General features: G+C 32.1%; 2 protein-coding genes across 6 annotated transcripts in view; one reads left to right on the top strand and one right to left on the bottom strand.

Moving 5' to 3' along the window:
• The window catches only part of LOC106745222 (antitrypsin-like), a 45,051-nt gene extending 33,938 nt beyond the window's left edge, over nt 1–11,113 (top strand). Inside the window, exon 9 of one of the 5 annotated variants that reach the window (XM_014620612.1) lies at nt 10,550–11,113. In XM_014620612.1, the coding sequence (XP_014476098.1) occupies nt 10,550–10,701 (152 nt within the window). In that variant the 3' untranslated portion in view covers nt 10,702–11,113. Of the gene's footprint in view, nt 1–1,125; nt 1,374–1,635; nt 2,355–6,630; nt 7,024–9,041; nt 9,684–10,549 lie in introns of those variants that run through there. The other 4 variants (XM_014620610.1, XM_014620608.1, XM_014620616.1 and 1 more) reach the window with 4 other exon arrangements.
• A 3,996-nt stretch (nt 11,114–15,109) lies between these two features.
• LOC106745246 (ferritin subunit) overlaps nt 15,110–16,696 on the bottom strand; it is a 5,318-nt gene continuing 3,731 nt past the window's right edge. The window contains exons 2-5 of the mRNA XM_014620695.1: nt 16,090–16,208; nt 15,722–15,883; nt 15,429–15,569; nt 15,110–15,351 (exon numbers count right to left, since the gene is read on the bottom strand). Coding sequence (XP_014476181.1) covers nt 15,196–15,351; nt 15,429–15,569; nt 15,722–15,883; nt 16,090–16,208 — 578 coding nt within the window. The 3' untranslated portion in view covers nt 15,110–15,195. The remainder of the gene's footprint in view (nt 15,352–15,428; nt 15,570–15,721; nt 15,884–16,089; nt 16,209–16,696) is intronic.

Genomic DNA, 16,696 nt, shown 5'->3' on the forward strand with positions numbered 1-16,696 from the left:
CCTTATAGAAATTTAATACTGGTAATGATTCATTATTTATTTTGAATATAAAAAATACTGCTGCCAGTAACTATTAGTGATTTAATTATGTGTGATTCAAAACTTGTAATAATCACAAATATTTCAATGTAACCGTTGCAGTGATTATACATTCTTACAGAAAAATATTACTGTTTGATCAGTAATAAATTATTGTTGCGTAATGTTTTTATTGCTAGTGGCTAATAATTTTGAGCACTTAAATTATAGGATCACCGGTACTTCAGATTAATTCAGTAATGCTTCATATTAAGTGATTAATACCTAAGTGATTAATAAAGTTTAATATTAAGCTATACTTCCTATTGTGTGAATTAACCGTTTAATGAGTTAACCGTTTTGTGAGTTAACTATTTAGTAAGTTAGCCGTTTTATCTTTGAAATATTACATTTTTTACAACGATTTTCTCATCAATTTATCACTATTATCCATCCGTATGAAAAATAAATTGTTATATTAGAATAATTAATAAACTGCCTTATTTAAAATATCTTAAATTTAACTAAGTTTGTTATACTTATTCATTCATTTTTCTTTCAATTGCTTCAATCAAAAATCCTCTTTTAACACTCTCGTATGGTCTTATTCCAGATAAAGATATCTTTAATATGTTGACTGCCACGGAACTTTTCACGATTCTGGTCTAAGAAGCCAATTTGATTTAATCAAGTAATGGAGCAACGAGATAACTCGTAGTTGGGATCCTGGGCAAGTAAACAACCTACGAGATATCTCGTAGTTGGCAGTCAACGTGTTAACTTAAATTAAAAAAACCACCAAATGTATATTTTGCAATGAAGTAAATAGGCCCTTCTGGTTCTTGATTTGATCTGCAGACCTGCAAGTACGTTTGAGCCTCGCGATTGTACGCGGTGTGTGTTGCGTACATCCTCTTCCATGACATAACATATTTAACCTAATATTTTTTTTCTTTTTCACATTATATCGCACATAATAACTTATCAACGAGTTCAACTATCGATTATGAACGAGTACATTTCGTACATCATATAAGCAAAAAGATATCGACGAGAGTCCATCGGTTGAATATGTTTTAACTGACTACTTATATTGTGTTCAAGCAGTAATAGGATTTCAGACCTATGCAGCGATACCTCCAACATCAGTGTTCCACGCGGACCATCCATTCTTCTTTTATATCAAATTTACCAATTCTCAACAAGTGATTCTATTTGGAGGCCAAATTGTCGAGCCAAAAGTCTAAACGTTGTCTGATAACGATTATAAATTGCAACGAAAATATTTTACTTAATGTACTACATGATTAATTTTGTGCACGTAAGAAACAATAAATAATTTTTATCTTTGTGAACAATGAATGTCCATTCATCACCACAAAATAATTAATACGATTTTCTCTTAACAAAAATTCGAATAATCAATATGGGATGCATTTTTATCTCACGTAAAATTTCTATTTTTCGGGCATGGTTTGGGCAAGGAATAGTGCAAGAGATAGTTGACTATGAACCTTTAAGCGAACGTTCAAGCTTTGCTTCAGTCACTGCCAATAATTCGTTTTTATGTGAGCACAGAATATTTTCTTGTTGTTTTCCTTAAATACTCTTTTCTAGGTGTCTTTATTGCTCCGGCTTCTCTTCGACCGGAATTTATTTTCAATGCCGACAGACCTTTCTACTATGGCATCAAACACGCTACCGTTATGCTCTTTGGTGGACATGTCGTCGATCCGATGCTCAACTAAAAATGGGCTCAACTAACAGAATGGCATCAAAAAACAACATATTGATGTTGTATATCTATCTATATCTATTATTATTTCTGGTCTATGGTGTCGTTTGTTGATGATGGGTTTTTATAATATATAATTTCTTGGAGTAACTAAATATGTTATTTCGAAAGCGCCTTAAAATAATTGGCTTGTAAATTAATTTTCTTAGGAATCCTTTCAAATTTCAACTTTATGTTAATCGAAACATGATTTGCACGCGTGTAAAATTAGAAAAAGTTTGACCATACTGAAGCTAAAATAGCTCAAGTCAAAGTTAGCACTATTTATCACGCATCACAGATACAAAAACGGCTTCCGATATCACTTTTCTAATTTCAGCAACCAAACTGCTCTTACGGTTTTGATGAAAAATCGTGAAGACGATAAAAGGGATTAGTAGAAATATTATAAAAAATTACAAAAAATTGACTACCTAGTTTTCCAAAAATTGATATGTGAGATGCACAATTTTTGATAACGATTGTTATACACGGTGACCCATTTTAATCGACAAACGGAGATATCTCCGAAACTACGCAACCTACGAAAAAAATGTTCGGATAAAGTTGTCGAGGACAGTGGGGGTCATCTACTTGTACTATTGACCTTGAGGTCAGTTTTCAAGGTTATTTCAATGTCAAGGTCACTTTTTTAAATGGAACCCCCTATTTTTAATGCCGGATTCAGAAAGAGCGGGAAATTTTACATCCAGATATGTATCAAAGTATAAGGTTAACGTGACCTCCATAGGTCAAATGAAGGTCAAGAAACCACCCCTACCAAACCCTAAGCAGGTGCCAAACGTAAGAAAGATATTTCGTCATTTCAGATTTGACGAATTAATAGTTTTAAATGTTGCCCCGTACAGTTTAATTACAAATTTTTTGAACTAATTAAACTCTCTTTAAAGCCACTTTCTCAGTATGGCAGGCTACCTTGCAAATCAAATTAGTGATATGATAATAGTTTGCCATAACAATACCTTTGCCATAACCTTGCTACATGAAGGCTTTTACTAAATGTTTTCCAGATGAAAGACATCCTAACAACTGAGCAGTTCGAAACTTACCTCAATAAGCTTGTGATAGAAATTTGGTTCGACAACGTCGACATTATGAATACAACGAAGATAATGCACGAGCTTGTGAGTCAGTCTACTTGTGGATTGGAATGCAATTTATTTTAAAGAAAAAGAAACGATTAAACTCGCTGTTCCCAGAATTAGGTGGTTTAGCCTGCTTGGGGTTTGGTAGGGGTGGTTTCTTGACCTTCATTTGACCTATGGAGGTCACGTTAACCTTATACTTTGATACATATCTGGATGTAAAATTTCCCGCTCTTTCTGAATCCGGCATTAAAAATAGGGGGTTCCATTTAAAAAAGTGACCTTGACATTGAAATAACCTTGAAAACTGACCTCAAGGTCAATAGTACAAGTAGATGACCCCCACTGTCCTCGACAACTTTATCCGAACATTTTTTTCGTAGGTTGCGTAGTTTCGGAGATATCTCCGTTTGTCGATTAAAATGGGTCACCGTGTATANCTATGGAAGTCATGTTAACCTTATGCTTTGATACATATCTGGATGTAAAATTTCTCGCTCTTTCTGAATCCGGCATTAAAAATAGGGGGTTCAATTTAAAAAAGTGACCTTGACCTTGAAATGATCTTGAAAACTGACCTCAAGGTCAAGGTCATTAGTACAGGTAGATGACCCCCACTGTCCTCGACAACTTTTATCCGAACATTTTTTTCGTAGGTTGCGTAGTTTCGGAGATATCTCCGTTTGTCGATTAAAATGGGTCACCGTGTATATGACAGCTGAAAAAAGTTGCTATTAAGATTTGACAAATTTTTCGCGTTATACCTCCCTTTGTATCTCTCTTGATGATGCGTATCTTTTTTAAAGATAGAAAGATTAAATAACCTTAAGTATCTATAACTGATACGTAAAAATGCGAAAAATACAGAAAAATATAAAAAAAATCTGACATCACAATAATGTCTCTAATAGTATTCGTGTGTCTCTTGGTACATATGATATATTTACAAACATATACGTAACACGGAAAGTCCTACCCAAAAATATTATACGTCAAAGTACGAAAAATGATTATTTCGTTATGAATTTTTAAACATTACGTAAGCTTGACTGATATAGTGTCAAAACTGTACATTATAAATCCTGTTTACAAATATTTAACACAGATTCGTCGAACTTCTTTGTATTGTATCAAATATCATCCTTTTAACGTATTATCATATGCCATTTATATGTCATTTTAAAGTATTGTCATATGCGAACCAATTATCTTAAGATTGACCGAACAATGTCCATTTTGTTAACTTATGTAATTCAAAAACAAGCGTATGTGTAAGACTTTAAAAGATGTCTTAGATAATTAGATACATGGATATCAGATATGTGGTTTTTTAAATTTAAAAAAAATTGCACTTTAGAGAACTGCATTTTTGTATTACTTGAAAACATTTATCTTTTTGATGTTGAAATCAAAATGAAATCTGAATCAACTGGGTTTCCTTGTCAATTGTCTTACACTTTCGGCTACGATTGTTAGCTGACAACCGTCGACAACCGTCGTTGTGAATCAATATGTACGAATGAACTATAAACTAAGAATTTTAAACACATTTTTTGTCACGAATGCCTGAGAATTGCATCTGGTCACTTTATCATCGATTCGTGAGAGGGTAATACTACGATATATACCAGTTTTGTCTAAATCGGAGAAGGCAACTTCTGATTGTCTTCTTGTGAGCTCAAGATATATAGGCTCGATGATTTTTATTACATCGATGGGTGTAATGATTGAGCATGTTGAGAACCATTTAGTGTACCTTGAGCTTTCGCTCACCGCCATTAGCACATGACAACATCTTCTGGATAGTTTTCGTGACGTGAAGATTCGTTAGAAGTATCTTTATGGGTAAAAAATAACTCACACTGATTTTGTCATTTCTTCCAAGATAAAGGCATTCCGGTAAATTGCAAGTCCATAATATGTAATTAATTTGTTGATTAATTTTTCTGTTAATTTGCCTTTTCCACCAAATCCTTTATTATTATCTTTTTTACGTTTCTAAAGCTTTGATTTCCCATCTTTTTTGGACATGATTCACACACTTTTCCTTAATTATTTTTATTTGTTTTCCATATGGTTCAGATTCTACGATTTACTTGTACATCTTTGAATCGTTATCTCCGATATCACTTATTACTTGTACATCTTTGAATCGTTATCTCCGATATCACTTATGTATTTCATTGTGTACAATGTTTCAGATCTGTAAAAACATTTCTGTAATGGTATTACACCTTTCATCCTTCCAGTGAACCCTTCATGCTTTGCTTGATATTGATTGTTTTGTAGCTCTTCATGCCGTTGTGCATATTCCTTTGTGTCAGTTCTGTTTCCAATATGAACACAAAAAGTAGAATAATGATTCGATTTGAACATTGATCATTTTCTCTGTATAAAAATCTAAAAAAGTTGCCAGGCCATACAATGAGCTAAAGAAGGAATACAGGAGTACATAGTATAGAGTATAAAGAAATATATAGTACATAATATAAAAAGATAAGTAAATAAGTTCGAGGATCCCATGATAGAGGGGATGTTTACTTCCCGACTGACCGAACACTCGCCAGACGCTTAATTGCTCGGGCATTCGATCTTGCTTGACAGAAAATCTTATATCTTCTAAGGGAAGGGTATCAGCTGTTTCATCGTTTTCGATTCAAACTCTATGCAAAAATGTTGTGGGTGAAGTCAGTAACATATTTTGCAAGTTACAGCCCCTATCTTTGCGTTCAAAAAAATGGCGATATAATAGTAAATTTCACATGCAGTGTCCCAAAAATCTAGAAACAGCTGAGTATTTCAAAAACAATGCATTTTAGAAAAAAATTTTTCAGACAAAAGTTTTAAGATTTTAAAAAGCGCATTCAGTGGCAGTATGAATGTGACCATGGGTAGCGTTATCAAGATCAGACCAAGATCAAACTAATTTTTTTAATAGAAACCTCTATTTCTTATTATATTATCTTATTCTACTAATTAATTTGAACAACTTTTGTCTGGCACATTTCTTTTCTAAAATGTATTGTTTATGAAATGCTCGACCGTTTCTAGATTTTAGGGACACCCTACATGTGAAAGTTATTATTATACCGCCATTTTTTTAACGCAAAGATAGGGGCTGTAACTTGCAAAATATGTTATTGACTTTATCCATAACATTTCTGCATATAGTTTGAATCAAAAACGATGAAACAGCTGAGTTGCTTCCCTTGTTGGTCAATTTTTTGAATTTTGGCACTAAACTTTCAAAGGATATTTTTGAAAGTTATACGTATCAAAGTAAATAAAAAAATCAATTTTTTTGAAAATTTTATTTTGTCCTCCTCGTTTAACTCTATTTCTGCTTGCTATCCTGATCCTACAAAAACTAACATTCATATGTTCACGATACTGGATTCCCTATTATTTTGTCACGTCTACGAAAATCTGTGCCGATATCACACATCTGCTCAAAATTAAGAGGAGTGGGAAGGGGTGGGGAGGGGAGCCAAAGAAAAGGCGTTGACGATTTTTTCGATATTCCTAAATCTATCGTTATCTAACCACCATATCGGTACGAATACATGGAATATGAGTTAGAAATCGATAATTGTCCTCATCGCAGCTCAGGAAGGATGTTGCATGTCTGACGCCTTTGTTATGTCGCTCTACATTGCGGATGATACCGTATCGGAGCAATCGGTACCTTTGTCGCCGGGTGTCGCACCGTCAATCGATGCGTTTGTTTTGCAGGGTTGCAGATCGAATTACGCTGTCTGGTGATATTGCCTACGATGATGATCGACCGTCCGTTCCTTTATAGTATCGTGAGAGTTACCGAGGATCAGGAGTCCGGGAACCGTAACATTGCGCCGCTATTCGTCGGAACGGTCGTCATACCGACTTAATAGTAAATCGCAAAAAAAATCATATACCATACGTGCACACAAACATACCCCCAATTTCCTGATTTGTTATTCGCATTTTGAGGAAATTACTCGTAGGAGTAATATTTAATTCTGAGGAAACAATTTAATGCTGTAACAACCAAAAATTACAGATACCAGCTGTGCTGTATTTTTTGAGTTACCGTTTTATTTGTTATCGGATTTTTACTCAAATTTTGATCCTAAATAGACAAATGAATTCTCACGATATAATTAATGTATTGTGCTAAATTTTTCTTCGAAATATCTTTGCGCACTCACGTATCCTTTTATTTCTAAAATCATTTTAACTATATATTGACGTAAATGATGTATCATGTGAAGAAAAAACTCTTGATCCTTTGGGAGACTTGATCCTTAGCTCCATTATTTCGACAATGGAAGATTTAATTTTTTTTTCATGTTCGCAGCAGTGTTTATTCTTAACTATAATAAACGTGAAAAAATATCATTTAGTCCGTTAAGCGCTGATAACAACCGAATGAAGATGTGTTTTATTTTTTGGGATGTCCAATTCTTTTCTTCATCAATATTCAATTGTTCTTTAAGCTGTCAGATTTTATAATTAGATTAAATATCCGGGAAAAAAAGTTTATATATAATCATACAAAATTATATATAACTATATAATTATAAAAATAATTAATATAATTATATATAACTATATGTGATTCATATATGAATTTTATCTCTATATATGGCTACATATCTAATTATATATGTCCATACGAAATAAAAATGCCGTTGGATGAAAAACAGAGAAAATAGTTTGATTTAATTAATTAAGCGTCTACATCGTGGGCAGCCATATAAACATAAACATTTATTTCAACTATATTCGTGTAACGATTTTTTTAATGTAGAACAAATATAATCATATTTGATTACATATGGCCATATAGAGACAAAATTCATATATAATCATTTTTCCCAGGTATACATATTGAAATGAAAAGTTGGTTATTCAATAAGGTTAGTCAACAAAAATCTATTTGTTGACAAAAAATAAAATAAACATTTAAATTTAATTTTATGATCCATATCAGCTTGAGGACATTTGATCCACGGATCAAGTCTCTAATGTCCTAGTAACAGAATTCATCGGCGATATATTATTTGAATTTTGGCATTTATTGGGCAACTCTAGTAGCACATTTCATTGGCGTTATATTGGCTCAACATTGGCCAATGTAGCGCTAATGAAGTGTGCTACTAGGAAACATTCGCTCAATGTACCTACGATGAATTATAACATTTCTGGATGCAATGTTACCTGTATATTTAATTATTATACAATAATAATATTTACTTAATTATTATAACAATAATATTATAATAACTTTGATTATAATAAGTATATACTATGACAAATATAACTCGTTATTTTATTTTTAAAATTATTTTTTAGGTAATTATTCAGTTTACGCGCAGAGAAGTCAATGGCTTTGACTTTGAGATACGTTGTTAAGATGATTGCCTTGAGTAGTATTTAAAAAGTTTCGGTCGTCTCGCTCATTGTTTATCGAAAAGTTGTAAACAAAAGAAGTCTCATAAATATGATGTATTTAGTTTTCTGGCACTGCATACATTAAAAAATAGATAGTACAAAGAATTATTATTTCTATATATAATAACCGAAGTGTCGACACGGTCATGTCGCGAAACCAAGTTTAGTCGAACATAGGCGAGTTTCTCGTTTCGATTACGGCTTTCGATTAACAGCCGAACCGACAAGGTTTTGGACGATCTTATTTGATTCTCTGGATTCACATTACTCCACAAAACTGTCTTTACTTTTGCCCTACATGCTTCGGAAGTTAAGATATTTCAATTCAAAGTTTCCAAAATCGTGATATTTACGCGTAAAAGAAACGTTATCACCCGACCAGCAAATGTCTTTTTACTACTTTTACCGATAGATAGCGCCATGGTGGTTCGTTCCACTTGACGCTCACGATTGATCAAATGGACAACACGCCCTGGAGAAGTCAAGCTGTGAGAGACAATGCTATCGTATACAATCAAGAGTCGTCTCCGTGCCATTTTCAAACGTGAAATGCGAATTTTGAGCCGGCTATGTCCACTAATGTCAATAATAAATAACATCGTTTAAATTGCTTGTAAAATAACGGAATTTCATCGCGAATGCTTGCGAGACACGCTGGAAATTAAAAGATCAAGCAAGAACAATTTTACGACATTAATGGTTTGTTTCAGCAACCTTTGCGGTCGGGTATTCATCTGTTAGCATCCCAATGGAGGTGGAATTTAAAGTGGATCGTCCGTTCATTTATAGCATCATCACCTTCAATGACAATGAAGACGGAGAAAGCATTGTGCCTTTGTTTGACGGACACATCATCGACCTGACTAAATAATGTTTGATTACTAATGAAATTAAATTTTAGAAGAATATCCGTGTGGGAAAAAGCATTTAGCATATTTAACGGTACATATAGAATACGTTCGACGAGACGCTATTAGTATTATAAACGCAAATGTTACCAACACTGTAAAGCTAATAGCGCGACAGCGATAGTAAGCTATGAACAATATCAACATAGTGTTAGCATTTCTGCTTTGTATCATTGTGTTATGTTTCTATGTGCTTCTTTGAATTAAGGTCAGAAGTCTGTTTCATGAAGTGTGGATACACAGTGCACAATTATTCTTAGCAAGTATTCGGGAAGTTACTGGCTTACCACTTCTCAATACGTAATGAAAATGGAGGCGAATCAAAGAGATTCGTTGACGATATTAACATTGCAAATACGAGAGCCGGTAGATGCGTCATTAAGTGATAGTGATAATGAAGAATTTGTAATATTATAAAAAGTATTAAAGAAAAGAATAAGAGTATCCACAAAATATCCAATTATGTATGAAATAATAGTATGTAAATAAAAAATGCTTCATTTTCAAAAATGTTATATTTCTTCTGTCAAAATGTTCACAGTATAGAAAATAATTTAGTTGGTCTGAGAATAGAATATGTAGCTGACAAACAATAAATATCCAAATATTTAGTTAAACCTGTACAGATTTCGAACAGAGCCTGTTACAAATTTTCGATGACAGAAAGACAAATCTAACATATGGTTCTGTTCTATTACATTATGTTGCCAAACTGCTGCCAGAAATGCGACAGAATCGGCTGACAGGTAATGCGAGCAGATTGGTCGTTAAAATCGAGCATATCTTGCTGTGGGCAGTTTGACGGCAGGCTCTGCGCGGTTTCTGCTGCCAATCTGCTCGAATTACAGGCTCTGTCGCAAGAACACGAGCTGAATGTGGACACAGATGGTTATGGCTTTGGTGTGGGATTCTGATAAAATTTGCTGCCAATCTACGTGCAATTTACGATCAATTTGCTTACTAGGAAGTTTCTACATATGCTTACACTATTTAAATTTAGAATTGAATGTCTCAAAAACAATACGATAAAGATTATCAAAATTTCTATTGCAGATTGTTAATTTAATTAACTTTTATATTATTAGGTGTACAAATGAATAATCCAAATGTTTTTGAGCAGCTAAGAAATTAATTTTAAAATCAATTGATTTTCCCGCTCTTTTGCGGTTATGTAGTGTTGACATATAGCTGTTAAAAATGATATTTAGTATGGCGAATGGTGATGAAGATTTCATTATGAATGGTTGTGAGATGTACTGTAAATTAAAATCAAGAATGAGCAATCTTATGGCATTAATGGTTTGTTTCAGGAATGGTTATAATGGCGTTTTCTATCCCAATAGAGGTGGAAATTAAAGTGGATCGTCCATTCATCTATAGTATTATCAAGTTAAATGGCAATGGGGACGAAAGAAGCATTCTGCCTTTGTTCATTGGACAAATCATCGAACCGATTGCATAATGTTTGATTGCTAACGAAATTAAATGTTGAGGAACATCCGCGTGGGAAAAAGCATTTAGCATATTTAGCATATTATATTACATATAGAGTGCATTCGGCGAGACGTTATTAGCATTATAAATGCAAACGTTACCAACACTGTTCGTAATAAGCCGATAGCGCGACAGCGATAACATAGCGTTAGCATTTCCGAGTTGTACCACGTCGTGTTGTGTTCTTATGTACTTCTTTGAGTTAAGATTGAAAGTTTGTTATATCCGTTTTATGATACGCAGTACGCAATTATTCTTGAAATGTATTCGGGAAGTTATTGGCCTACCACTTCTTAATGCGCAATGAAAACAGAAGAGAGCAAAGAGATTTGATAATGATATTAACATTGTAAATACGAGAGCTGGTAGATGCGTCATCAGGTGATAGTGATAATAATGAATTTATAATATTATGAAAAATATTAAATAAAAGAAAAAAGTATTCATAGAATATCCAATTATGTAGAAACAAGTGCCGGTGTTGGTAAGTCAAGACTTGAAAGCTCATTTCAGATATCATTTGTGGAAATAAAAAATGTCTTTTTCCAAAGATAATATATTTCTGTCAATGTGTCTATAGTATAGAAAATAATTCTGTCTATAGTATAGAGAATAATTTAGTTGATTTGAGAATAGAATATGTAACTGACAAACAATAAGTACACAAATAGCTAAACATGTGCAAACAGATTTCGAGTAAAGCCTGTTAAAAAATTTTTAATGGCAGAAAAACTACAAATCTAACATATGGTTCTATTCTATTACATTGTGTTGCCAAACTACTGCCAGAAATGCGACAGAATCTGTTGACAGGCAATGCGAGTAGATTGGTGGCAGAAACCGAGCCTGTAACGATCTGACGGCAGATTGGTGATAAAAACCGAGTATATCTTGCTGCGGGCAATTTAACGGCAGGCTCTGCACAGTTTCTGTTGCCAATCTGCTCGGATTGCAGGCTCTGTCATTAAAATACGAACCGAATACGTATACAGAAGGTATGGCTTTGGTGTGAGATTCTGATCAAGCTTGCTGCCAATCTGCGCGCAGTCTGCGATCAATTTGCTTACTGGGAAGTTTCTACATATAGTTGCGTTATTCAAGTTTTTAATTATATGTCTCGAAAACAATATGATGAAAGTTATCAAAATTTCTGTTGCGGATTGCTAATTGAATTAACTTTTGTATTATATATATATATATATATATATATATATATATATATATATATATACGTTATAGATTTATCTTATATTTCGTGAAACACTTGAGTCTTCTTAAACATCTTGATTTGTCACTACTGAACAACAATAATTTATTACTGATTAACCAAAAGTAATATCTTTTTGCAAGAAACACTGAAATATTTATAATGGCTACGAGTTCTGGAATTGCATCACGGAAGATTACTAACAACACAATTTTTAATTTTATGTCGAAGTCAATTTTTTTTTATTTTAAGAAGAAGTCGTTAATCACCAACTTATGAATATTAAATTTATGTAAAGGCTGTATATTCTAATGTTAATAATATAATAAATAACATTATTCATTTAAATTGCATGTAAAACAATGGGATTTCATTGTGAATAACTGTGAGACATACTGAGAATTAAAATCAAGAATAAGCAATTTTACAATATTAGTGGTTTTTTTTAGGAAACAATTATGGCCGTGCATTCATCTATTAGAATCTTAATGGAGAAAATTAAGGTAGATCGTCCGTTCATCTATAATATCATCAAGTCAAATGCCAATGAGAACGGAAGAAGCATTATGTCTTTGTTTGACGGGCATATCGTCGAACCGATTGAATAATGTTTTATCACTAATGAAATTAAATATTAGAACATTCACGTGGGAAAAAGCATTTAGCATATTTAGCAGTACATATAGGGTGCGTTCGACGAGACATTATTAGCACTGCTGGTAGATGATGCGTCATCGAATGATAGTGATAATGGAGAATTTATATTATGAATAATATTAAATAAATGAAAAAAAAGTATCCAGAATACTCAATTATGTAGAAACAATAGTACCGATATTGACGAATCAAGATTTAAAAGCTCATTTCGGATATCGTTTGTGTAAATAAAAAAATGCCCTTTTCTAAAGATATATTTATGTCAAGATGTCTACAATATAGAAAATAATTTAGTTGATCTCAAAATAGAATACATAATTGATAAACAATAACCAATTAACGCATAATTTAGGATGCTTCCTGAAACTTTCGAATATCTTTTGTCTGTTATTGAGCTCAAACTACAAAGAGGAAAAGAAGCTTACGCCTACAATTTATCCTTACAACAGTGTTTGTTAGCATTGGCTGTTGGTGAAGATTAGCAGACGTTTTAACAAATAACAATGAGTATAAAGCGTTTGCTGAACTAACAAAACAGAAACTAACGAAAATAAAGAACATGTGCTCGCATTATCTGTTAGTAGGCTTTATCGCCAAAACATGAGCTGAATGCGGACATAGATGGTTATGGTTTTGGTGTGGGATTCTGATCAAATTTCTACAATCTCTACAATTTTCATAGTTCAGGAGAAATATAATTGGTAATTATTCCAATCTTTTAACTTAACAATTAAGTCATAAAACAAAGTTAAGGTCACCACCTTATGTCTCCCTCGAAACTCTAAAACTTCGATTAAGATATCTTTATATTTTTATATTTGTTTAAAATGTATTATTCAAGAAATATTTGAGGTCACCATTTAAAATATGTTATATTTAACAATATCTTTATGGTGCTTGTAACTTTATATAATTATTATGTGTAACAGAAAAAGTTATATACTAATAAGAAAATTAGTAGTGCATGAACGATCGAGTATTCAGCTGCTGCTCACTCTTTTTTACTCTTTCTCCCCATTTCTCCGCACCTTTTTTTTCCCCACTCTTTCCTCATTAGAGAGAGAAAGCTGCACGGCACCTATTATTGATCTCTTTTTATCTAATCTTCACTGCTTTATCTAATCTGTCACAGACATTGATGTAATGATAGAGGCCATCATTTTCGAGGAGGAATTAACGATAAGCCATCCGTTCCTGTATACTATAAGAAAAACAAACCAGGATGAAGAGACAAATATTTTTGAAGTGACATCAATTTTTACTGGATATATTTTTAATCCGAAATATTGAGCTCTCTGCAAATTCTACTGGAATTTAAAGTATTTCTCAGAATTGAGTGTGTAATAGGAAATCTGGAAATTAAAATTGCGAAATACATATATGTATATATTACCAAAAAGATTTTATTTTTACTTAATGTAACTATATAACTTTTATACAAAAATGCAATAGCAAATATATATATATATATATATATATATAGGGTATCTCTATTTTTAAATGCGCTCGTGTGAGGGTAAAATAAGTTAAACTGAATAGAAAAGTCATGTACTATTTTGCAAAATTCGCAATAGTTGATAAGGAAATGTTTGGAAATGCAACTCCCACCGAAAACCACGTTTTTTCTGGTGATAATCAATAAAACAACTCATAAAATTATATTTATATATGTATTATATAAGAAAGATAAGAGTAAATAGACAGCTGAATACTCGATCGTTCACACACCAGAAAAAGTTATATAGTGATGAGAAAATTAGTAGTGCATGAACGATCGAGTATTCAGCTTCTGCTCACTCTTTTTTACTTTTTCTCTCCATCTCTCCGCACCTTCTTTTTCCTCACTCTTTCCTCATTAGAGAGAAAGCTACACGGCACCTATTATTCGTTTCTTTTTATCTGATTTTCACTGCTTCTTAAAAAACATGCTCAGTCTATTCTTACTATGTCTATGGGCAATAATAGACAACGTTAAATTGTCATAAAGTATGATGTTAATAGACGGTTGTGTCTATCGTATATTTCATTTCTAAGGAAACTAACTCGAACAGGCATTAATGGAAACATCCAATATTAATGTTTAAAATAGCTTCGCTCTTCATTGTTTTCTAATTCTTTCCTCGATAATATTTCAATTCTAATGTTTGGACACCTTGGACGCAATTTTTTATTTTTTTCTATAAAAATTGTCGAGCGCACACTTAGATTTACTTTTTCTTCGAGGTGATAAAAGTATCGTCGAATAATCCCAAAATAATTTTATTTATTTATCTATTAAGGAAGATATATTTATTATGAATTAACAAACATTGTAAACATTTTGTATGTTTCTTGTATTCTTATTACAGGCCACATTTAGAAATGTGCTTTACACAAAACTATTATAATCTTATTATAGTCGATATTGCTATACGATAAAATACAAATATGTAATCATCTAAATCGTATATGTATTCTAAATATGGCCATCATTTTACACACATATATATATATATATATATTTGTGTGTGTGTGTGTGTGTGTGTGTGTGTGTGTGTGTGTGTGTGTGTATATATATTTTTTTTTATTTATAAGAGTATCACGATCGCGTTAAAACACTCATATTTCACCATTCAATAGCTTTTTGTCGAATAAAAATTCTCCCAAATGTCCGTGCGTTTGCATCATTTTACCCAACGTCGAAATTTTACCGGCAAGATCGCGTTGGCCTTTGTATTGTTCATCCAAGAAATCAGAAGTGAGGTAGTCTACCAGCTGTGGAAGATCACAATGTATTAATAATAGGTATTATTCCTGTAAGATTTGGACTTTTATCTTCATATAATACTCACATGATAATCATTGAAGGCGTATGTTTGAGGATTTTCGCATTTTACGATTATATCACGAATGTTGTGCGTAACTTGGGATTCTAAGTTCAAAGCGTTGATGAGAGCTTCATTTCCACTGTTCCACTCTTCGCGTATCGGTTTCTGAATAACAAAAAAGAAGCAGATATGATATTTGTAGCAAAAAAAAACAATTTGTTATTATTATTAGTTATGTTTAAAAAATCAATTTTTTTATAATCTCTATTTAAATATTCCAGAACATTCGTAAAAAGCCTATAAAATGGAATACTCACCAAAGGAAACTTGAGAAGCTTACTAACATCGCTCGTAAGTTGCCCACGCATTAATAAATATTCAATAATTTTTAATGCATGCTCTCTTTCTTCGCTTGCACTTTCAAAGAAAAATTTGCTAAATCCCGGGCGATTTATAGTATCACGTGCAAAATGTGCACCCTAATAAAGTAAAACAAATATCAATATATATTTACCAATTTGCATTTAATTTATAAATTATATATATTTTAGTAAAATATTGAAATAAAGTAAAGTATTTAAGTATCATATTTGTATTAAAAAGCTACATATATATAAAGTTATATATTTGAGTGATTATATGTTAAATTAATACTATTGAAATAGACTCTCGGACTTATATATACCATTGCAAGGTAAGTCATGGCAGCTTCAACTTCAATTTTGACTTGAGACTCCATGATTTTTATACATGGATCTACCATATCCAGCCATGTTGTTGGTATATCTGCAGGTTTCAATGTACCTAAAGAAAGAAATATGATGAAATATAAAATACTATAATTTTTTACATTTATATTTGAAACAGTAGTATATATAACAGATATGATATTGATAATATATAACAGTAGTATAGGTGCCTAATTTTCATCAGTGATATCTTGAATATCTCTTAAAGCAAATGAAACATCATAATCCTATTTGTCTAAGGTTCTATGGTTGCGAATGAATACTTTATGAGATATTTTATATCCTGTCCTAGTATTTTATTTAACATAAAAGAGATGAACTATTCAGCAGAGTTCTTTCTTCAATAGTCTCACCTTCATATTTTTGTAGGAATGATATATAAGATAAATTGCTGTGAGAAAAACATAGATGTATATATATATATATATATATATATATAAATTCTATTGCATTTTACGAAGTATTAATGTTGAATGTGTGAAAAATTAGTACCAAAAATCAATATCATCAATCGATTCCTTTTGTTATTCTATGTACTAAAGT

Source organism: Dinoponera quadriceps, unplaced genomic scaffold (genome assembly GCF_001313825.1).
Source record: "Dinoponera quadriceps isolate SergipeBrazil2010 unplaced genomic scaffold, ASM131382v1 scaffold1270, whole genome shotgun sequence".
Lineage (NCBI taxonomy): Eukaryota > Metazoa > Arthropoda > Insecta > Hymenoptera > Formicidae > Dinoponera > Dinoponera quadriceps.